Source organism: Diabrotica virgifera, chromosome 7, assembly GCF_917563875.1.
Source record: "Diabrotica virgifera virgifera chromosome 7, PGI_DIABVI_V3a".
NCBI classification, from domain to species: Eukaryota; Metazoa; Arthropoda; class Insecta; order Coleoptera; family Chrysomelidae; genus Diabrotica; species Diabrotica virgifera.
Window position 1 is genome coordinate 81,270,955 of NC_065449.1, and position 23,464 is coordinate 81,294,418.

At 36.1% G+C, this 23,464-nt stretch overlaps 1 protein-coding gene and 1 non-coding gene across 2 annotated transcripts in view; one reads left to right on the top strand and one right to left on the bottom strand.

Annotated features, from left to right (window-relative positions):
• The first annotated feature begins 1,640 nt into the window (after positions 1 to 1,640).
• LOC126888205 (cytoplasmic dynein 2 intermediate chain 2-like) overlaps positions 1,641 to 23,464 on the top strand; it is a 72,790-nt gene continuing 50,966 nt past the window's right edge. The window contains exons 1-6 of the mRNA XM_050656259.1: positions 1,641 to 1,876; positions 1,931 to 2,015; positions 12,662 to 12,883; positions 12,939 to 13,066; positions 19,108 to 19,220; positions 19,277 to 19,487. Of these exons, the coding sequence (XP_050512216.1) occupies positions 1,818 to 1,876; positions 1,931 to 2,015; positions 12,662 to 12,883; positions 12,939 to 13,066; positions 19,108 to 19,220; positions 19,277 to 19,487 (818 nt within the window). The 5' untranslated portion in view covers positions 1,641 to 1,817. The remainder of the gene's footprint in view (positions 1,877 to 1,930; positions 2,016 to 12,661; positions 12,884 to 12,938; positions 13,067 to 19,107; positions 19,221 to 19,276; positions 19,488 to 23,464) is intronic.
• On the bottom strand, positions 20,133 to 20,255 carry LOC126889175 (U11 spliceosomal RNA). The gene has a single exon (XR_007699944.1). It is a non-coding gene; the product is annotated as a U11 spliceosomal RNA (small nuclear RNA).

Genomic DNA, 23,464 nt, shown 5'->3' on the forward strand with positions numbered 1-23,464 from the left:
TAAAACTACCCTCATCCCCAACTCTGGTTTCCGGCTCTGGGGATTTTACTTAGCTAAATCATGGTCTACTTATTCTCAAATTTTGGTGCACTATCTCAATCTAGCACGTCGCAAAAAACCCCTTATATTTTTTATATTAACACCTACCCCCACACCTTTATCGGCCACGCAGCGTTCCACCCCTGGAGATTGTACTTAGTTACCTCATGACCTACTTATTCCCAAATTTTGGTGCACTATCTCGATCATGAGCGTCACAAAAAAAATAATAAAAACGGCGATTTTGACCCCTTATAACTACCCTCATGCCCAACTCTGGTTTCCGGCTCTGAGGATTTTACTTAGTTATGTCATGGTCTACTTATTCCCAAATTTTGTTGCACTCTGTCAATCACGAACGTCGCAAAAAAACCCCTTATATTTTTTGTATTCACCCTTGCCCCACCCCTTTGTCGGCCATGCAGAGTGCCATTCCTGGAGATTTTACTTAGTTACGTCATGACCTACTTATTCCCAAATTTTGGTCCACTCTCTCGATCATGAGCGTCACAAAAAAAAATAATAAAAACGGCGATTTTGACCCCTTATAACTACCCTCATCCCCAACTCTGGTTTCCGGCTCTGGGGATTTTACTTAGTAATGTCATGATCTACTTGTTCCCAAATTTTGGTCTACTATCTCAATCACGAACGTCGCAAAAAACCCTTTATATTTTTTATATTCACCCCTACCCCCACCCCTTTGTCGGCCTCGCAGCGTTCCTCCCCTAGAGATTTTACTTAGTTACGGCATGGCCTACTTATTCCCAAATTTTGGTGCACTATCTCGATCATAAGCGTCATAAAAAAAAATAATAAAATCCGCGACTTTGACCCCTTATAACTACCCTCGGCCCCAACTCTGGTTTCCGGCCGTTGGTGAAAGTCATGTACACAACTAATTCAACATATCCCCGTATAGTTTTTCCATATTACTTATCACGCACAAAATCCGCTTCTATCTCTCCGACTATAAACTGTTCATTCAATTTCCATTGGCTTTGGGAATTATAATAATCTATACGGAAAGAGCTTTCATATTACCAAGTTATTTAATTATTGATAAACAATTACTTATCTAAAATTTTAGTTGAAAGTTAAAGATTTTGTTGGAAAAACCCGCATTTTCCGGGGAAAATTTTCGTCGAAGTAAATCGGGAAAAACACGTCTCTATGCAGAATTGAATTACGGTGAATTTTTATTTGGGTGTTTTGGGTGTAAAGTTAAAATCTTTGGAGGTTTAGAGCAAAAATTGAAAAAAACACGATTTGGGGGCGCCATTTTGTTTTTAAAAAAGTAGCACACTATCTGCGGACTTTGCATACCAATATTATTAATATATACAATCATAAGATTCGATTCCAGCAATAAAATTGCTGGTAAATAACTTTTCCTTGTATTTTGCTAATTAGCCCAGAGTATAGGTGATTTGGGTTAAACCTCAATATTTTGAGCCCATGAATCTACAGTTAAAATATTTCCAGTTATTAGTGAAACACCCTGTATGGTATTATTTACTGGACTATTTATTCTGTACTTTGATTAATTAATTTTATATGAAAATATAGGTAATAAAAATAATTTAGAAATAGGTAATGTCAATCAAAGGCCGTAAAAGACAAAAAGGTAAGGTTTTTTGTTAGAATTACACAATATAATCGATACTTGATAAAACCATGCAGAGGGAGCTTTAACTAATCTGGCGTTTGTTTGTATTCAAAATTGAAAGGAAGTCAGTTTTAATATTGATTAAATGCGAAGGCTGAAGTAGTAAAAAATGTTTGGAATAAAACATAATGAATGTGTAGGTTTTGAATCCAGGTGGAAAGTTAAAAAGTAAGTAACCTTTTTAATTTATTTTACAGTTAGTTGACGCCAATTTTTTTCTAGGGTTTCCTCTAATGCCGCAACTCAAGCTACAGAATTTTCTCAATCAGAGAAAGGAACGAGCACTGGAACAACAGATAGTATAGAGGTATCTTGTTTTAAAAATATATCTTATAAAAAATATGTAGAGATGGTAAGCAGATAGAATTTATTTTGAGGGGGAAACTGTATTAAAAGTGTTGCCTATAATAAAAATTTTGTGTAGCGTATTCGCGATGTTAAGTCACAACGACGACCTCTCATGGATTTCAGCTGAACTAATTTTTAGGGTGTTTTCAATGTCAAACGCTGAGCGCACATGCATTTGAAACAAGTAGGTAATATTCATTATTTATTTTTATATGTTTTAAATTAATTATTGGGCAATATAAAATGATTAACATGGAATCTTCACCTTTCAATGATAGTTGGCGTCGATGTTGTATATCTAATATTTGTAAAAAAACATTTAAAAATAAATAATGAATATTACCTATATGTTTCAAATGCATGTGCGCTCAGAGTTTGACATTGAAAACATCGTAAAAACTAGTTTAGCCGAAATCCACGAGAGGTCGTCATTGTGACTTTTTTTTTATTTGATACACTGCATTTTACCATGGTACAATAAAGTTTTACTTTATTGTACCATGCATTTTTACAATCTACTCTACAGGGTGATTCATTAAGAATGTCCAATCTCTGAGTTGTAGATTCTAGACCTCAAAATATTAAGATTTAACCCAAATCACTTATATAAAATGTTCCTCGTTACTGAGTTACAGGGTGTTCTATTTAAAAATTTAATAACCATTTTTACCGAGTACTTTAAAACTATTTGACATATCCTTGTCATACTTTGCAGAAAGTGTAGTTGCCGTACATCCTACTAAATTATGATAAACAAACGTTTCTGGCTACTACCAGAGGCGTACGACAGGGGACAGTGCATGGTTTACCCTTCCCAAATTCTACGCCACTGGCGAAATTGCTATTTTAGCACAATATTTAGATTTTCCAATACTTTCTATGGAAAAAATATACTCTTCATTCGTAACGATAAGGTCATTAGTTTTCGAGATATTTGAAGTTGAAAATGAAACTTTACAGTTATTTTGATTAATGTATTGTGCCCCTTCATTTTTAACTTCAAATATCTCGAAAACTAATGATTTTATCGATACGAATGAAAAGTATATTATTTGCATAGAAAGTATTGGAAAATCTAAAAATTATGCTGAAATGGCAATTCCATCAGTAGCGTAGAATTTGGGAAGGTTCAACCATTCATTTTCTCCTGTACGCCTCTGGTAATAGCCAGAAACGTTTATTTAACATAAATTAGTAAGGTGTGCAGTACCTACACTTTTTGGCAAGTATGATACGGCAATTTCAAATACTTTTAAAGTACTGGGTACAAATAATTTTTAAATCAAACATCCCTATTACATAAATATTAATTATTTGTATCCAGTATTTTAAAAGTATTTGACATATCCTTATCATACTTAGCAGATAGTGTAGACACTGTACAACCTACTAAAATATGTTAAATAAAACTTTCTGGCTAGTACCAGATGCGTACGACAGGGGAAAGTGAATGGTTGACCCTTCCCACATTCTACGTTACTGGCGGAATTACTATTTTATTGCAATTTTTAGATTCTCCAATTCTTTCTATGCAAATAATATACTCTTCATCCGTACCGATAAAATCATTAGTTTTCGAGATATTTAAAGTTACAAATGAAGAAGCACATACATTAATCAAAATAGCTATGCCGTTTCATTTTCAACTTCAAATATCTCGAAAACTAATGATTTTATCGATACGAATGAAAAGTATATTATTTGCATAGAAAGTATTGGAAAATCTAAAAATTATGCTGAAATGGCAATTCCATCAGTAGCGTAGAATTTGGGAAGGTTCAACCATTCATTTTCCCCTGTACGCCTCTGGTAATAGCCAGAAACGTTTATTTAACATAAATTAGTAAGGTGTGCAGTACCTACACTTTTTGGCAAGTATGATACGGCAATTTCAAATACTTTTAAAGTACTGGGTACAAATAATTTTTAAATCAAACATCCCTATTACATAAATATTAATTATTTGTATCCAGTATTTTAAAAGTATTTGACATATCCTTATCATACTTAGCAGATAGTGTAGACACTGTACAACCTACTAAAATATGTTAAATAAAACTTTCTGGCTAGTACCAGATGCGTACGACAGGGGAAAGTGAATGGTTGACCCTTCCCACATTCTACGTTACTGGCGGAATTACTATTTTATTGCAATTTTTAGATTCTCCAATTCTTTCTATGCAAATAATATACTCTTCATCCGTACCGATAAAATCATTAGTTTTCGAGATATTTAAAGTTACAAATGAAGAAGCACATACATTAATCAAAATAGCTATGCCGTTTCATTTTCAACTTCAAATATCTCGAAAACTAATGACTTTAACGTTACGAATGAAGAGTATATTACTTACATAAAAAGTATTGGAAAATCGAAATATTTCATTCACTTTCCCCTGTCGTACGCCTCTGGTAGTAGCCAGAAAAGTTTATTTATCATAATTTAGTAGGATGTACAGTACCTATATTTTCTGCCACGTATGACAAGGATATGTCAAATTGTTTTAAAGCCCTGGGTAAAAATAGTTATTAAATTTTTAAATAAAACACCCTGTAACTCAGTAACGAGCAACATTTTATTTAAATGATTTGGGTTAAATCTTAATATTTTGAGGTCTAGAATCTACATCTCAAAGATTGGACATTCTTAATGAATCACCCTGTATATACAAAGTAATAAGTAAATGGTATAAGTCAATTAACGTGAGTTAGGTATTACCGTCCAGTGACGATTCTCTAAGTAGGTATTATTGTGGTAGGTCTTCTGGCCATATTCTCTTCACCTCTTCAGTCTTCTTTCAGCAAGTGGTTGGATGAATAAATTATTTATCAATTCATTGGTGTGGTCAGTGGTGCGATTTTTATATTTTACTGAACGATTAAGTCTTTGATTAGTGGGATGCCCAGATCATTGTGAAGTGTCTGGTTGGATTTGGATACATACCATGGAGCTTTACTTATCATACGGAGTATTTTGGACTGGAATGTTTGGAGTATTTTCGTATTTGAAGGTTTACTGCAACCCCATAGTTCTATTCCGTATGACCAAACTGGTATAAGTTTAGCTTTGTACAGAAGCAGTTTATTTTCAAGAGATAACTGAGACCTCTTGTTAAATAGTCAGTTCATATTTTTTAGTTTAAGATCTAATTGTTTACGTTTAGTTTTAATGTGCGTTTTCCATATGAGTTTTTCATCCAGATGCAATCCCAAGTATTTGACAATTGGTTTGATGGGAATCGGAGTATTATTTATAAAAACTTAAGGACATGCAGATTTTCTGGTTGTAAAAGTAATTTGTACTGATTTGCTGGCATTAACACTTATTTTCCATCGCTTGAGCCAGTTTTGTAAGTGGCCTAAATGATTTTGTACTTTTTGTGATGCTACATTAGGGTCGACATCCACTGCTAAGATTCCCGTATCATCGGCAAAAGTAGCTAAGAAGATATCATTTCTGGTTGGAACGTTGGCTGTACATATCAGATACAGAAATTGGCCGAGAACGCTACCCTGTGGTACGCCAGATTGGATGATGTGGTAATTTGAGAAGTTGTCTTCAATTTTGACTTGGAAGTATCGGTTAGGAAGATACGATTTTAGAATAAAGTATGTTGGTCTGTTAGATATAATTTTAGTTTATAGAGGAGACATTGATGCCATACCCTATAATATATCGATAAACACTCCAGCGCAAAACATTCTGTTGCATTGTTGGATGGTTGAGTGTTCACCTCTAAATCCGAATTGGTGTTGTGGTATAATTTCGTTTATAGGGACAACTTGCTCGATTTTATGTAATAGCAGCCGTTCTAATACTTTCGACATTATTGGGAGTAGGCTTATAGGGTGATATGAATTTGCTGGTATTGCGGGCTTACCAGGTTTCGGAATAATAGTATAACTTGAGCTAATTTCTGTTACTGTTAATTACACCACTGCTTTTCTCGGTAGCTTCTGAAGTAATTCTCCTGTTATCAAATCGTAGCCAGGAGCTTTATGAGGATTTAGCACTTTTAATTGTTGTCGAACCTCTGTCGGAGTAAATGTTGTCAGAGGAAGAGATAGTTGACATGGAGTTTCGAGGTACCTTTTTAATTTGTGACTTAACATCGCGAATTCCCAATTTCGCATTACAAATAAAGTTAAAAAAATAAAAAATAAAGTTTTTATAGTAAGGATAGGTATAATGAGAAGCAGGAATTTTTAAAGTACCTACTATTTCAAATGTCTGTTTTACTTACTTATACCTTACAACTCACAAAAGAACACAGAATCATTGTTTATGTGGTTTTTTTTTCGTATTTTCTTGGTTCATTAAAAAAACTTTTTTTATTTGGGACAATACTTTGGGACAATTTCAGGATAAACAAGAAATGCGTTTGTAAAAATGAAAACAATTCTTTGCAATAAAGACCTTAGATTAGGACTGAGAGTAAAAGCTTTAAGATGCTACGTGTTTTCGATACTGCAAAATGGAATTGAAAGCTGGACATTGAAGCAATAACACATAAAAAAGCTATACAGTCATTTGAAATTTGGTGTTACAGAAGGATGCTTAGAATAGCATGGATACAAAAGAAAACTAACACTGAAGTATTGCGAAAAATGGGTAAAAAATACGAAATAATAAACACAATAAAAATAAGAAAGTTTACAATATTTGGGACACACGTAGGTAATGAGGGGATAGCGATATAAAATGCTAAGATTGATAATACAGTGAAATATAAAAGATGGAAGAAGTAGAGTGTCATGGTTGAACAATTTAAGGGTCTGGTTTAAATGCAATTAAATATAACTCTACAAATAAACATCAGATATTTGGGGCTCTAGTAGCTCTTAAAAAATAAGGTATTTGGGACTCTAGTATTAGATAGTTGCAAGAAAAACCAAATGTGGGATCAAACCAAGAATCTAGATGACAATTATAAGACTTATCATGTAGAAACTAGACCAAAAGCATTCGAAACTAAAAAACTACATACTGGAAACGAACGAAATAAATAAGGTTGAGGAATTGCTTGGAAGGTAGGTACTCTTACACAGGAAAAAGCAAACGCATATGTACGCATATGAACGTAACGTACATGTAAGGTCGAAGATATCAATAATTGGGTATAAAAATAATGATTAAAATGAATATTAAAAGAATACAAGAGTAGGTTCCAGGTAATCGTAATCGCTGGAGATAAGTAAAACAATAAAATTTGTTGAGGCATTAAGCTAGAATAAAAAAGATTAAAAGCAACAAAACAATAAAAGCTAGATCCACTTCAACCAAATGAGTACATTAGGAAGAATGCGGCAATGTTACGTCTTCTCTGTTCTGTTTTATGTGTCGAATCGTAGCCCTTGAACAAAGATGTGCAATAGATTGGAAGCATTTGAAATCTGGGTGGTCCTTAGAAAATGATCAAACAAACGAAGAACAGAGAGATACTGAAATGAACACAATCAAATTTCGAAACCTACAGTTTTTCAGACACAATATGCTAATGGTATGCCCGGCTACAAACAAGTCATCCTGCAAGGAAGCATATTTGCAAGGCAAGGTCCAGGAAGAAAAAGAATCTCATAATCTGGTTGAACACAACATCTGTGCAGCTCTTCTGCGTTGTTGCACACAAGATAAAGATTGTCATGATGATCACCAACCTTCGGCACAGAAAGCACATCAAGAAGAAGGACATGCCAGCATGAACTTTACTCGAAATTTGTGGAGAGAGTGAATAAGCACAGAGGGTAAATTTGTATCAAGATAAAACAAGATAGTATCTAACCCGCACAAACTTTATGGAAATTAGGTCCCAGTAGATTTCGTTCATACTTTGGGAAAATACTCTTTGAAGCATCCTGATAAAGTTGCACAACTCAATCGTATGAAGGATTTTCAAGATATTCTTCTTCTTCTTCCTCTTTATAAGCAATTCTGCTTGTTCATTGGCGGATTGATACCTCTATGGAAGGTTGTCGCTCCATCTTTTGCGCGGTCGGCCGATACTTCTTCTGCCGATTGGTGATTTATCTCGTGCTATTTTGACCACACGTGTCTCCCCCATTCTGGTTATATGGTTGCTCCATTCTTTTTTTCTATTTAGTGTCCATTCGTTTATACACTGTACGTTACATTGTCTTCTAATATCTTCGTTCCTCTTTCGATCTCTCAGTGTATTTCCTGTAATTCTTCTCAGTACTCTCATCTCTGCCGTTTCCAGTAGTCTTTGTGTTGTGGCTGTATCGGGTCTTGTTTCTGATGCATATGTCATTATTGGTCTTACACTGGCTTTATAAATGCTTGACTTCATCTCAGTGTTAATATGTCGGTTTCACCATATAGTGTTATTAAGGCATCCTGCCAATCTATTTGCTTTTTGTACTTGATTTCTCACTTCTTTGTCTAGGTCTCCGTAACTTGACAAGATATAGAGATATATTTTCAAGATATAGAGGCACAAACTCGGAATATTATAACATTTACTGGGTATTCCAATTCCCTGAGTTACTGGTTATCTGGCAACATGTAGAAGTTTGGATCAAGGAAAAGTACTAGTAGTCTAGTATTTTTTCCTGGCTATCCAATGGAGACCTTTACTTTGACCTTGACCTTCAACGGACGTCATCTTCTGGAGTTTAGAGGGTTTTCAGCATTAAATTGATATAAACAGATTACTCATGGGTTTTTGGGATCGCTAAACACGAATATGCCATCAGAATTGACCTCTGGAGGACGTGGTGGCCAGGGCCACTGCAAGGGACGTCATCTTCTAGAGTTTCGACGGTTTTCGGCATTTAATCGATGCCAATGAATTACTGATGGTTTTTTACGGTCGCTAAACACGAATATGCCACCAGAACCAACTCCCGGAGTACCTGGTTTCCAATGTCAATGAAAGGGGCTCCTGGAGTTTCGAGGGTCTTTGGTAATATGTTAATGCAAACGGATTAGTTATAGGTTTTTGGGGTTGCTGAACACGAATACGTGATCAGCACAGACACAAGAGCACCTGGTGTCTCAGACAGGTTATCTTCTGGAGTTTCGAAGGAATCAAATGAAGGCATCAAATGGATTACTTTTAGGTTTTTAACTACAGAAGATAACCTGTCTTAGGCACCCACCAGGTGCTCCTGTGTCTGTGATCACGTATTCGTGTTCAGCAACCTCAAATACCTATAACTAATCCGTTTGCAATAATGTAGTACCAAAGACCCTCCAGAATCTCCAGGAGCTCCTTTCATTGACCTTGGAAACCAGGTGCTCCGGGAGTCGGTTCTGGTAGCATATTCGTGTTTAGCAACCTCAAAAAACCCTCTAGTAATTCATTTGCATCAATTAAATGCCGAACACCATCGAAACTCTAGAAGATGACGTCCCTTGTTGTGGCCCTCGCCACCACGTCCTCCGTAGGTCAATTCTGATGGTATATTAGTGTTTAGCGATCCGAATAACCCATGAGTAATCTGTTTATATCAATTTAATGCTAAAAACCAGGGCCGGACTGGCTCATGAAAAAGGCGCCAACCCAAATTTTAAAAAAGGCGCCAACCTAATCTTTAAACAAAGGCGCCAACCTAATCTCTAAACAAAGGCGCCAGACCCCCTCGTAAGTTTTTGCATCAAACTTTTTATGCAAAAGTAAATAATATTACTTGTGAATTTTTTTAAGTTTAATTTTAATTTAAAACCATTAAGTAATTGACTACTTTTATTGGGAATATGTAGTAAATTATATGAAGATGAGACAAAAATATTGCTTCAGTTTCCCAGTATCCCATTTATTCCGTTACACTCTTTGGTAGGTACCCTCTGGAGACTCCAAACAAATTTTTGAAAAGTCTGAGTAATTTTTTAACTACTTTTACAGAAGGACATACTGGATTCACAAACATTTAACAATAATCATGATGATCGGTGTTCAACAGAATCTTTTTGAACTTTTTCAAATTTTTAGAGCGCTCTAAAACTCCATATAATATAAGAGTAAACCTCGATAAAAAATCCACAACCACATGGTGTCAGGTGATCCGTGACTAAGTTGTGGATGGTTTAGTAAAAGGCAATTCGGGCATAGTAAAACCGACTGCAAGGTAGAAAACAGGGTAAAGAGTCCGGTCACAGATCTGACAGTTTACAGTGCGCGGAGTAAAAAAACTGATCCCGGAAAAGCGGAGCCTCAAGAGAGACCCTGTCACAAGTGACGAGGAAAGAGTCGATAAAAGCACCTAGGACCAGGAATCAGAAATCGTACGGGTAAGTCAGTTAGAGAGATAAAAACTATCTAATACGAAGTTCCTTCAAATAAATGTGGGAAGGGCGAGGGCCGCTCACGACGTTGCAGAGGCACTTTCACGAAGGGAATGTTATGACTTGATCCTATTTCAGGAGTCATATGTAAAGTTGGTCTCTCGACAAAGAATCATTAAAGATAGGAGATCTGATGGGAGAGAGAAAAACCTATCAGAATGGATCTACGCCGTGAGGCCTACTGTGCTAAATGACGGTAATGCACCTAGGTTCGTGAGAGGTAATAGTAAATCCTTTGTGGACATCTCACTGTTTTCAACGTTACTTCTAAACAGGGTCATAGGCTAGACTGTTTTGGAAGAAGAATCGCTCAGCTTACATAAGTATGTGATTATTGAAATAACGAGCAAAAGGAAGAAACAGAAAGATAGAGATATCGATCTAAAGAGATTTTTAAATGAGGAGGTGGATGCTTTTGGCTTGATTGGTTCGAGATGCGAGGATGTAAGTTGATCGAGGGTTTGAGTGCGGCACCGGAGTTGGCTTGTGTAAAGTCAAATGGGAGGTATGAAAGGAAACAACCATTCTGGTGGAATGAGTGGCATGGATATCTGAGGACAAATTGTATGAGAGTAAGAAGGGAGTGCAAGAGGTTAATATGGGTGCAAACAGGAGATTTGTAAGAGCGAATGAACGAGCGCAGAAAACTGCACATGTACATTAATTTAATGCCAATGCAATGGTGGCATTAAACAGCAACAGCGGAGATTGATACCTAAAGGCGCCCGAATCATAAAAATGGTCTTCGAGGGCGCCGCGCGTTGCATCTAGGCTATTAACATAAAACCCGGAAGCCTTTTTCGAGCTATGTGTTCTAGCATTTGATTATCTGATACCTGACATGAATTGAATGTTGTTGTAGCCACTTGCTTCATTATGTAGGAGGGCGCAATAATCCTATATGTATAATGCAATTATGGATCGCAGAAAACTGCACTCATATATTTTACGCCAATATTGTGAGATGTAATGAGATGTAACACTCTTATATTATTATAGAAACAGCGGATATTGATACCTACGAAAGACGCCTGAATTGCAAAAATGGTCTTCTAGGGCGCTGATCATCGCATCTAAGCTATTTGATTATCTGATACCTAATACAAGTAAGTTGACAAGTTGTATTTTGTTCGTTGTTTGGCTTCCTTATTTGGAATTATGGGGTACAACATATGTATAATTTAGTATGGAGCCCAAAAACTACACCTACCTACAGGCGCGGATACAGAGGGGGGTCAAGGGGTCCATGGACCCCCCTATTGTATTTAGTCTATAAGCATTTTTTTATTATTTATTATTTTTTTCTGTCAACTCTTATTTTCAAACAATCAGTAAGTAAGTCTTGACCCCCTATTATGAATTTCTAGATCCGTGCCTGCCTACCTACCTACAAAGATGTAAAACTGTTTATATCAGGTATCAGATAATCAATTAGCTTAGATGTGAAGCGCAGTGCCCTCGAAAAGCATTTTTACAGCAGAAACAGCATAAATTGATGCCTACGACAGGCGACCAAATTTTAAAAATTGATTTCGAGGGAGCCGTAGGTCGCATCTCAGCTATTTATTATAATAGAATCAGCGGAAATTGATACCTACAAAAGGCGCCCGAATCGTAGATAAGAATTATCTTCGAGGGCGCCGCGCGTGGCATCTAAGTTATTTATTATATTAGAAACAGCTAAAATTGATACTGGCTTCTTTATGAAGGTTTCTGGTGCGCCCTCGGCGCTAAACGGCGAAATCAGAAACAAGTAAAACATTTTTTAGGGGAATGGTAGCTGCATCATATTTGTGTAAAGGTTAAAAAAAAATTTTTTTTCGGTGTTTATTTTTTTATGGATAAATACTAACGAAGGCAAAAGGCGCACCGGCCCGAGGTGATCGGCCTCGAAACTCTAGAAGATGACGTCCGTTGAAGGTCAAGGTCAAAGTAAAGGTCTCCATTGGATAGCCAGGAAAAAATCCTATACTACTAGTACTTTGATGCTTCAAAGAGTATTTTCCCAAAGTATGAACAAAATTCACGGTGACCTAATTTCCATAAGGTTTGTGCGGGGTACTTTGCCTAAATTCAAATGGAAAACAGGAGAAGTCTTAAGAATTATTGGGTCCGTTCGATGTTTCACTCTAAATCTAGAGTGTAGTCTACTTATATTTCATTATTATTATGGCTCTTTGTTAATTTATATAACTATGTAAGATATGGCGTATACATTTAGTTGATTACATAAAAAATAATTGTTTTATTTTTAAATTACATATTATTCGACTTATTATTATTCGAATTAATTTTTCTAGATTCAAACTGACGCTATAGAAACTCCTTCTGTAGCTGAAGATGTTGATATGGTAAAACTTGCAAACTGGCTGAGAGGAATATATCCAACGGTTAGAAAGGAAATAGACGAAGCTAACAATTCGCATGCTTTCAGAGGATATAGATTACAAAATGACACTAATGAAGCGGACTGCAAACTGTTACAAACATTATCCATAGCAAATGTTGGAACTGGGGATAGTGTATGATTTTGGCGTTTAATTTAAAAATCTGAATTATTTTCTGAATATTTTGCAGAATTTGTCGAAGAGAATTGCTTCTGTCTCTTGGAACCAATCAGGAAAGTCGTTGGCATTTACTTGTAACTATGAGCACCAATCCTGGTGCCATCATCCAGGATACGTATTCGTTTATACATTGCTAAGGTAAGAATTGTAATGATGACTATAATATACAGAGTGATTCATTGGAAACGGAAATACTTGAATGGTGAATAGAGGTCACTGAGGCAGTTCTAGATATACTTCATTTATTGTCCCACCCATTTTTATAACCGAGTTACAGGGCGTTTGATAGATTTTGCCCATTTATTTCTGCATCCATAACTTAAGAACCAACTTGTATATTTTTTGATATTTGGTAACCACAATATGTGTATGAGACATATATGTCTCATTTAGAATCCAAACCACCCAACTCTTAATCACAAGAAAAATCCATGTCCGGACAAAAAAAATATAAATTCATTGTGACCTTCATACAACACCCTGTAGCCTGTATATTGAAACGATTTGAAAAGAGCACAAAACACGAAGTTTAATGGTTCGCTTTCAATTTTTTTGGCCAGATAATAGGGAACTTGCACATTTTTTATTTCATAATAATGTTCAGTTTTGTTTAAAAATGAGATTTCCAAAATTTCACGCTTCAAAAACTCGTTATAACTTAGAAATACAAATTTAACGTCTTCTGCGGAATAAAATAGTTCAAACGACCCGTGACGTTACATAGTTTTATTAAATAGTTATGATTATAGTTATATTTAGGCATATTCTTCTTCTCCTTCTTTAGTTTATTGGCCTCCACCTATTTGGGTATTTGGCCAGCTCATCGTCGTGAAATAAGAGAAAATATTTATATTCTAATGACATTTATCGTATGTCATTGTAATAATATATACCAGTTGGTTGAGACTGGAGTGTGATACAGTTTTTGAAGGAAAGGAAAGAAGGTTTACTATGGAAAATAAAACCATTTTGTAAAAGTACACGTTTTCTATGAATACTTCAAACGATCAAAAACACTTGTGACGTCACAACTGTATTTTTTACTGACGTTTATAATGTTTAATTTAAAATTATATACAATTTTGTTTACTTTGTTGGTGCAGAATGTAAACATATAACCGGATGACGTCACGACGCGTTTTGGGCTGGCTGGTATAATTTGAATTTTTAATCGTCTTAAGGGGCCAAACGAAAGGCAAACAAAACTTTTTTATCTTTGAAACATGTTTTAAATTATGTTCTGTTGTTATTTATAACGTTTTTTTCGAATTTAAAATTTTATGTAAGTTCCCTATTTAATGACTTTAATGTTGACATTACCTATATTGACATTTTTAAGAACTCTGGGATTAAAAAGCAGGTATTATTAACTTTTAAGAATAAATTATTAAATCTAATGAACCAATATTAATTTTAACATTGGAACGACCCATTCAGTAACCACAATAAAAATACAGGTCCGGATTACCCAAAAAACATAAAGTAATTGTGACCTTGAAACAACACTTTGTATACTGAAATTTTCAAACACCTTTGCACACTCGAAAAGAGCACAAAAAACTGAGTTCGCTTTAATTTTTTGCGCCGAGCATTTAATAACATTAATTTTGAAATTAAATATATTGACATTTTTAAGAATTTTATTGACAATTAAAGGGCAGGTTTTAATTTTTAATAATAAATTATTAAAGTTATAGAATAAATACACATTTTAAAAAACCATGGCTTGGAGTTTTCCGGATTGTTTCAAGGTCTTCCTTATATCCTTCTAGCCACTTCTTCCGTGGTCGTCCTCTTCTCTTCTTTCCTTCCTCTCTTAGCAGCGAGTCCTTTGCTCACTTTCAGCCATTCGCGCAAGAAGACCTAACCATCTAAGTTTCTTTATTCTGATGATCTGGCTAATTTGTGGTTTCCGATACAGCTCTCTGATCTCTGCGTTTGTTCATCCGAAATAAAAGGATTTATAAAAACGCTATTTATACAAATAAAATAATTAGGCCTGGATCCCGCGTACCAGAAAAAGTTTATTAATAGCAAGCTAAAAATTTGTTAGAATCTTAACGGTGTCTAGGCGGACAAACTTTGATGTACGGGAACACTGGAACAGGGAAGTTTTAATTGTGGAACAGGTTAAAATTTTCGAACGTCAAGACTACGAAGACGTCCCATGTATTTTGTCGGACAGAACTTCCAATTGATTTCTTACCCTTTCATTAAACTCTCATGCAAACATCAGACTGCTATTTACCACCAATATAATTCCTGTCATTTGACATGTTCTACGTGTCGGACTTTTAAAATGCCCAATATATTTGCCAGACAAACATTTTTTCATATATTATATAAAGTTTGCTATTGAATAAACTTAAAAACAACCTGCTAGTTTTCACAGTCATAAACTTGTCAGGATGGCACGTTCCATAGTTAAAATCACGTTCCCCAATTAAAACTTCCCCTGTTCCAATGTTCCCATACATGAAAGTTTCTCCGACTAGACACCGTTAAGCTATTAACACATTTTCAGCTTGCTATTAATCAACTTTTTTTTGGTACGCGGGATCCAAGCCTAAATGTTTTAATATTGTTTTACCAACTTACTTTCAACATGTAATAAACTTTTTATTGATCTATGTGAAATTATTACCATAAAAGAATATAATGATTAATCATAATGTAACGAATTTAAATAAAACTAACGGTTTGAATTTATTGTATAAGACTTTTTATTTATAAATTTAAAGTTCTACTTATGTACTTATTAACTATACTTACATGAGCGTTCCTATTATATAGTAAAATACGTTACTTCAGAATCATCCACGCCCATCTGCATTCATTGCGCTCTGATTCTGTCCACTTCTTGATTATGGGAGAATTGTCTAGAGTGTGATAGAGCCTAGAGTCTAGGCTCCGCCTATCACTCGATCTTTTGGGCGCTACCTACGATAGAGCTTACGGAGTGGCAACATATGTCCGTTCAACCATAGAAAATGCAGCAATAATCGCCACTTCTACCGAGAACAACATCCACGAGGTAACAGTGAAAATAGGTAATGTCATAATAGCTAACATATACAAACCTCCTGCTATTACCTGGCCTGTCCAAGTTCTTAATCCCTATGAACACCCAGCCATATACGTAGGGGATTTCAACCGGAATGGGACGTTTCGATGCCGCCGGTTCATCGCCGGCCGTTTCGATGCCGCCGGTTCATCGCCAGTCCATTTCATCGCCGTCATATCTCGCATTTCCTAGAATTCCTAATTAGTACTAAAAATAACTAATAATTGTAACTGTCGAAAATTCGGAAATATATCAGATAGCGATTAATTGACTGGCGATGAATCGGCCGGCATCGGCATCGAACTGGCGGCATCGAAACGGCGGCGATGAAACGTCCTAGACCCGATTTCAACAGCCACCATGAGATGTGGAAATACTCAGACACTGACAGAAATGGCACGTCCCTTGTGGAATGGGCAGAGGAACATGGTGCCCACCTTCTATTCGACGCCAAAGATAGAGGCACTTTCAGATCTGCTGCCTGGAGGAGAGAATATAACTCTGATCTCTGTTTTGTTACCATTGACAACAAAGGCCAACCGCTAGCAGCATCACGAAGGGTTATGCCTGACTTTCCACATAGTCAACATCGCCCCGTCCTAATCAAGATCGGTATCAGCATTCCGATTATAAGATCGTTCCCACGCCCCAGATGGAACTTCAAGAAAGCTAACTGGTCTGCTTTCACCAGTAACCTTGACAAATGCCTAGGATGGATTCCACCAAAGAGCCAGAACTACGGGAGACTAAAGGAGCAATAATCACCTCAGCAAAAGCGACAATCCCTAGAGGATACCGCAAAGAATATATCCCTGGTTGGACAGAACAGAGCGAAAAACTGTATGAAGAATATTGCGAAGATGGAAAGCAGGAGATTGCAGACGAACTACTCCACAGCATTGATGCTGCCAGGCGTGAAAAATGGACCCAGACAGTAGAAAACCTAGACTTTTAGAAGTCAAGTCGACAAGCTTGGTCCCTACTACGGAAACTCGGAAGTAGCAACCCACCCGCTCGCCAAACCAACCTAGTAACTTCAGACCAAATAGCTACGCACATAGTGTCAACCTCTAGGGCACCTCAAAATCGTTTACTTACAATTAAAGTAAAAAAAGACCTCAAAACCATAAAATCTAGTCTTGCACACTCAACAGAATATTCCAACCCATTTACGCATGAAGAAATATCGCAAGCCCTAAGTGAAATGAAAACAGGAAAAGCGCCGGGTTTCGACGCCATTCACGCTGAGTTCCTCAAACATAGCGGCAGATTCACTAGGCAATGGCTCGCAAAATTCTTTTCTGACATCCTTCAAACGGGAAACGTCCCCCACCAACTCAAAAATGCAAAAATCGTCGCCATTTTAAAACCAGGGAAAAGTAATAATTCACCGAAAAACTACCGCCCCATCGCACTCTTAAGTATGGTGTACAAATTGTTCGAAAGACTGTTGTATAATAGAATCAGCAAAACCATATTCCAACACTTACCAGTGGAACAGGTAGGATTTCGGCCAAACCGCAGCTGCACAGACCAGGTACTCGCCCTGACCAATTATGTGGAATCAAACTTTCAAAAGCAATTAAAAACAACCGCTGTCTTCATCGATATATCTGCTGCTTACGACACTGTGTGGCGACAAGGGGCAATATATAAATTAATGCGAATAATCCCATGCAGAAAGACCACTGAGGTTATTAACGCCATGCTATCCAACAGATGTTTTAAAGTTATATTGGGAGACAAGACTAGTATCCAAAGAAAACTGAATAATGGACTTCCACAAGGATCCGTGCTGGCTCCCATGCTTTTCAGCATCTACATAGCAGACATGCCAGAAACCACATCAAAAAAGTTTGGATACGCAGACGACTGGACGCTTGCCGCAAGTCATAAAGAAATCGAGGTCACTGAACGCATTCTAACAAACGATTTAAATGACCTAGGGAATTATTTCCGCAAATGGAGATTGCAACCCAATCCAACTAAGACAGAAGTGTCCTGCTTTCATTTGAACAACAAGATGGCCAACTATCAACCTCAAATCCATTTTGAGGACAGACTCCTTAACTATAATAAACACCCAAAATACTTAGGTGTTATACTTGACAGAACGCTAAACTTTAAAGAGCATCTTACTAAGACTGCTGCAAAACTCCGAACTCGTAACAACATCCTGCAAAAGCTCTGCGGCACTACATGGGGCTCCTCAGCACCCACACTTAGATCGACAGCATTATGACTGGTATACCCCGTAGCGGAATACTGTGCACCAGTATGGATAAACAGTCCACATACTCACCGTGTTGATGTCCAACTCAACCAAGCCATGCGAACTATATCGGGCGCAATCAAGGCCACGCCCACTTACTGGTTACCAGCTTTGAATCATATAGCTCCACCACCCATCCGCCGGGAACATGCCCTTGTCAGAGAATTTACAAAAATCAATACTGATCCTGAGCTCCGCTCCCATGTCGGAACTTCCGCCAGAGACATAAATAGGCTCCGTTCAAGACACCCGCCTCTAAAAACAGCAAAAAGGCTAGTAGATCAAAACTTCATAACTGAACGGTGGAGAGAACAATGGGAGAATAACGCTGCACCAGCTAACTGGAACATGCCATGTATTACAAGCAAACCTGAGGGCTTCAACCAACCGAGACGAATTTGGACCACACTCAATAGAATAAGGACGAACTCTGGCAGATGTTCCGACTCACTTTTCAGATGGGGAAAAATACAATCACCAAATTGCGACTGCGGCGCCGAAAGGCAAACAGTAAAACACATGGTAGAGGAATGCCCTATTAGATCCTATAACGGCAACCCTTCGGATTTCCTGGTTACTACAAAAGAGTCAATCGAATATATTTATAATCTAGATGTTTGTTTGTAGAATATTTTTGTATTTACTGTTGTTTGTAATTTATATATATATATGTATATATATGAACCTGTGATGTAGCCATACGCTAAAAAAAATAAAATAAATAAATAAATCACTTGATCGAGTTGCAACCGTTATTTGAGGTCGGTCAAAAGTAACTTTTTCGTTATAATAATGTATTTAATTTAAGTAGTCTTCTTGATTTAAATTTTAATTAAATTTCAGTAATGGTAAATTACCAGATCAACCTAAGAAAGTTTTAAAAACAGAGAGTTGTGTGATCTGTTTAAAATTTAATCCCAGTCGACCTAGTATTCTAGCAGGATCAACATTTTCTGGTAATAAGTTTTATTAATTTTCTGATACAAACAAGATTATTACCCCGAATTTTTAGGCTCCATTATTATTTGGAACATTCAAAATGAAGATGGAGAAGAAGTAATGACAATTAAATCGGCACATGAGGAAGTTGTTACCCAAATATTATGGACAAATGATATAAAGTCAGATACAGGTCTACTTTTGGTTACTACCAGTACAGACAGTTTCTTAAAAGTGTGGAAATATGATCCTATATCTGAAAATATTTTAACCCTACGATCACGGTAAGAACATTTTATGTACCTTTTAATTTTTCAAAAGTGGAAACGGAAAAATGAAATTCCATTAAATTTATGTTGAACCTTTTTTTCATTAAAATATATTTACCTAACCAAAGTAAATTTTAAAATAATTAGGGGGGGAATGGGAGAAATTAAGGATTAATTAAGGAAATATTTTTATAAACCATAGTCTTTAAACAAATTTAAAAAATGATATAGGAAGTTATATAGTTTTGTTATATGTGACATTTTTTAAACAAAACTAATTATAATATAATTTATTTTTAAAAAATTTAAAAAAAGGATTTGGCTCTCATTACCCCGTCATATGGGTAATGGGAGCCACCAGTTATTGTAATAGTAAAAGTAAAGATAATGTCTAAAAAATGTCATATAAGAAACTAAATCTAAGGAAAATGAGATAAAGTGAGAAAAAAACAAGAACAAAAATGATAAAAACTTTAACTCTGCTTGTTCCTTTTCTGGCGATAGAGCAAAAATCTGCCATTTTGATTTTTCTCTAGGGGTTTTATCATTTTTTTGTTTACTCTTTTTACTAATTGTTTGGTATTACCACATTTTTACCACGTCCTGGGTATTACACCACTGTACACTTTACATTATTACTACCACCTTGGTAAAACCATTGTGTTTACCACATTATGGTAATGGGAGCCACAGTGGCTACAAAAATTACGTGCTGGGTATGTCTTGATTACCATACCCCACAAGCTCGTAAGAACTCGTGTGCTATCCAGTAACAAGCACCCAAGGTGCATTTTTTATTTAAAATGTTTAAAATATGAAAACAGCATAATTTAACAGAAAATCAGATGTGGTGCAATGAAACTACATATTTTTACGAATCCACAGTGATAAACTAATTTGGATCTGACAAAAACCTGTAATACTAAAGGCGTCAAGAGTTACCACGTATCGCTAGAACAATTGAAGGGGTAAAAACCAAAAGGGTCTAAGTGACATTTTTTTAAAAAATGAGTTAAGCGCATATATGGAAAGTTAAAACTAAACATTACTTGCTGGCAAAATTATCCAATTGATTTTTAAACGTTCTGCGCCATCTCTTGGTAAGGGGAAAAGTTAGGTTTACAGATGTTCTCTTTTCAGTAGCGGTAAAGTGATCTAAGCGCGCTTGGATCACTTTGCCACTAATCTCGACTTTGATTACCTTCATAGGCTCATGTGTGATCCAAAAAGAGATATGGAAAAGCGACCAATAAAATGGCGAGAAATCGTGTGGTTTGAGTACAGACATGAAAACTTTTTATTCCTTGTGTTCCATACAACGAGGCATCCAAATAACAGCCTTGCTTTCCAATCTGAAAAGTGCTCATTATTTAACGTAGGTAGACCAAATTTATCGCTGGAAAATTTAAACCAACACCTATATAGAGCCGTTTTGGAAATTCCATATGCTAAGTGGGAAAATCTTATTCAGCTGTTGCCTTTTATTCCCCCAGTTCATCACACTTTTAACCAAAATATGGTCCATCAACCCAAAAAGAAAAAAAAAATGCAACAGAAAATAAGCCAACGACGACGACGGAAACTAAAATGGAGGAAAATGTCCAAGAAGAAAATAATGATCTTGACATTTACTCTGACTTTGATAATTAATATTTTTTTATAATGTTTACTATTACAATAAAGTTTTCTTATTGGGAAATCATCGTTTTCTAAAAAAAATCTAAAGAAAAAATAGAACCAAAGAGGTCCAAGTGATTTTTTTTAAACAAACAAGCAAGTAACAACATTATGTGAAACGTAATTAAACATTTAAATATATTATGCGTTAAACGAACCTAACGACACTTAGATCCTTTTGGTTCTTACCCCTTCAATTGTCGCATTCAGGAGACGAAAAAGTGACGGAGCGGTTCCGCAACTGTTGGGAATTAGTTATTTGAATGTGGCGCTACTTGAGAAACATGTTACGGAACGGTCGCCATGACAGTGAGCTCATTTCAATTCCGCTACCTCCGCCCAACGTATGCTACTTTTGTGAATTTGTCAATAGACTTGTTGAAAGATGGCGTCAAGTACTAATTATCAATTGAAAAATGGCGCAGACGGTAAACAATCCATGGTCTTTGACCATGATTATGAAGTAAAAAAACAATTTATTGTACAGAGGCAAGTATACAGGGTGTTTAATTAATAATTGTCCATATACTAACTGGAGAAGCCTTAGTACAAAATACGAAGATTTAACGTAAAACACTTAAATAAAATGTGGTTCCTTACTGAGTTACAGGGTGTTTTATCTAAAAATTTAAAAAATAATTTTTACTCAGCAAAACTGTACAAACTACTAAATTATGTTAAACAAACGTTTCTGTCTATTACCAGAGGCGTACGACGGGGGAAAGTGAATGGTTGACCCTTTCCCAATTCTACGCCACTGGTGGAATTGCTATTTTAGTTAAATTTTTGGATTCTACAATACTTTCTATGAAAATAATATACTCTTCATTCGTAACGATAAAGTCATTACTTTTCGAGATCTTTGAAGTTGAAAATAAAACGACACGGTTATTTTGATTAATATATTGTGTCGCTTCATTTTTAATTTGAAATATCTAGAAAACTAATCATTTTATCGTTACGAATAAAGAGTATATTATGTAAATAAAGAGTATTGAAAAATCAAAAAATTACACTAAAATAGTAATTCCTCCAGTGGCGTATAATTTGAGAAGGGTCAACCATTCACTATCCCCTGTCGTACGCCTCTGGTAGTACCTAGAAACGTTTGTTTATCATAATTTAGTAGATTGTACAGTACCTATACTTCCTGCCAAGTATGAAGAGGATACGTCGAATAGGTTAAAATGCTGAGCAAAAATAGTTTTTAAATTTTTAGATAAAACACCCTGTAACTCAGTAAGGAACCACCTTTTATTTAAGGGTTTTAGGTTAAATCTTCGTATTTTGTGCTAAGGTTTCTCCAGTTACTATATGGACAATTATTAATGAAACACCCTGTATAACCTCACATATAACAGAAAGTGATAGGCTGTCAAGAATTTAGGAGCGGAGTGTTCACAAGACAAAACACAACTTTTACCGCTCCATCGGGAACCGCTTCCTCACTTTTTCGTCTCCTAAATGCGACCATTATTGCACAATTTCACTCAAGTCCGGTGAACAGTATAAAGAGAACTGATTTTCCTATCTATCCGTTTCGGATGTTGGCGACCATCATGGCAATCTGTACTTTGCACACTGTTGCTCTAAAAATACTTGTGGTTGTTGTGTTGAACCATGTGCGTAGATTCTTCAGCCAGGAAATCTTTCGCCTTCCTGGTCCTCGTTTTCCCTCCACTTTTCCTTGCAAGATTAGTTGCAGTAGTCCATATCTTTCGCTGTTTCTCATGATGTGACCGAGTTATTCGATTTTGGCTGCTTTTATTGTGGTTAACAGCTCTTTTTCCTTTTGCATTCTCAGCAAAACACCCTCATTAGTAACGTGGTCGGTATAAGATACCTTCAGGATTCGACGATAAAGCCACATCTCAAAAGCCTCAATTGTCTTGCAGGTGGCGTCTGTGAGAGTCCACGACTCAACTCCGTACAACAGTATAGGAAAGATATAACATCGCAGTAACCTGACTTTTATGGGCAATGATAAATCATGACATTTGAATAACTTAGCCATTTTTTGAAATGCAGATCTTGCTTTCTCTATCCTACATTTAATTTCTATGGAATGGTCCCAGTTTTCATTGACGTTCGTACCAAGGTAGGTGTATGTTTTTACTCTTTCTATTTGTTGACCGTTCACACTGATTCGTCCAAATTGCTGTTCCTTCTTAGAGATCATCATACATTTTGTTTTCTTAGTGTTTAGTGAAAGTCCGTATCTCTGGCTGACTTCTGTGATTCTGTTTATTAACTCCTGGAGGGCTTCGGAACTGTCAGCGAATACCACCGTGTTGTTTGCGTATCTTATGTTATTG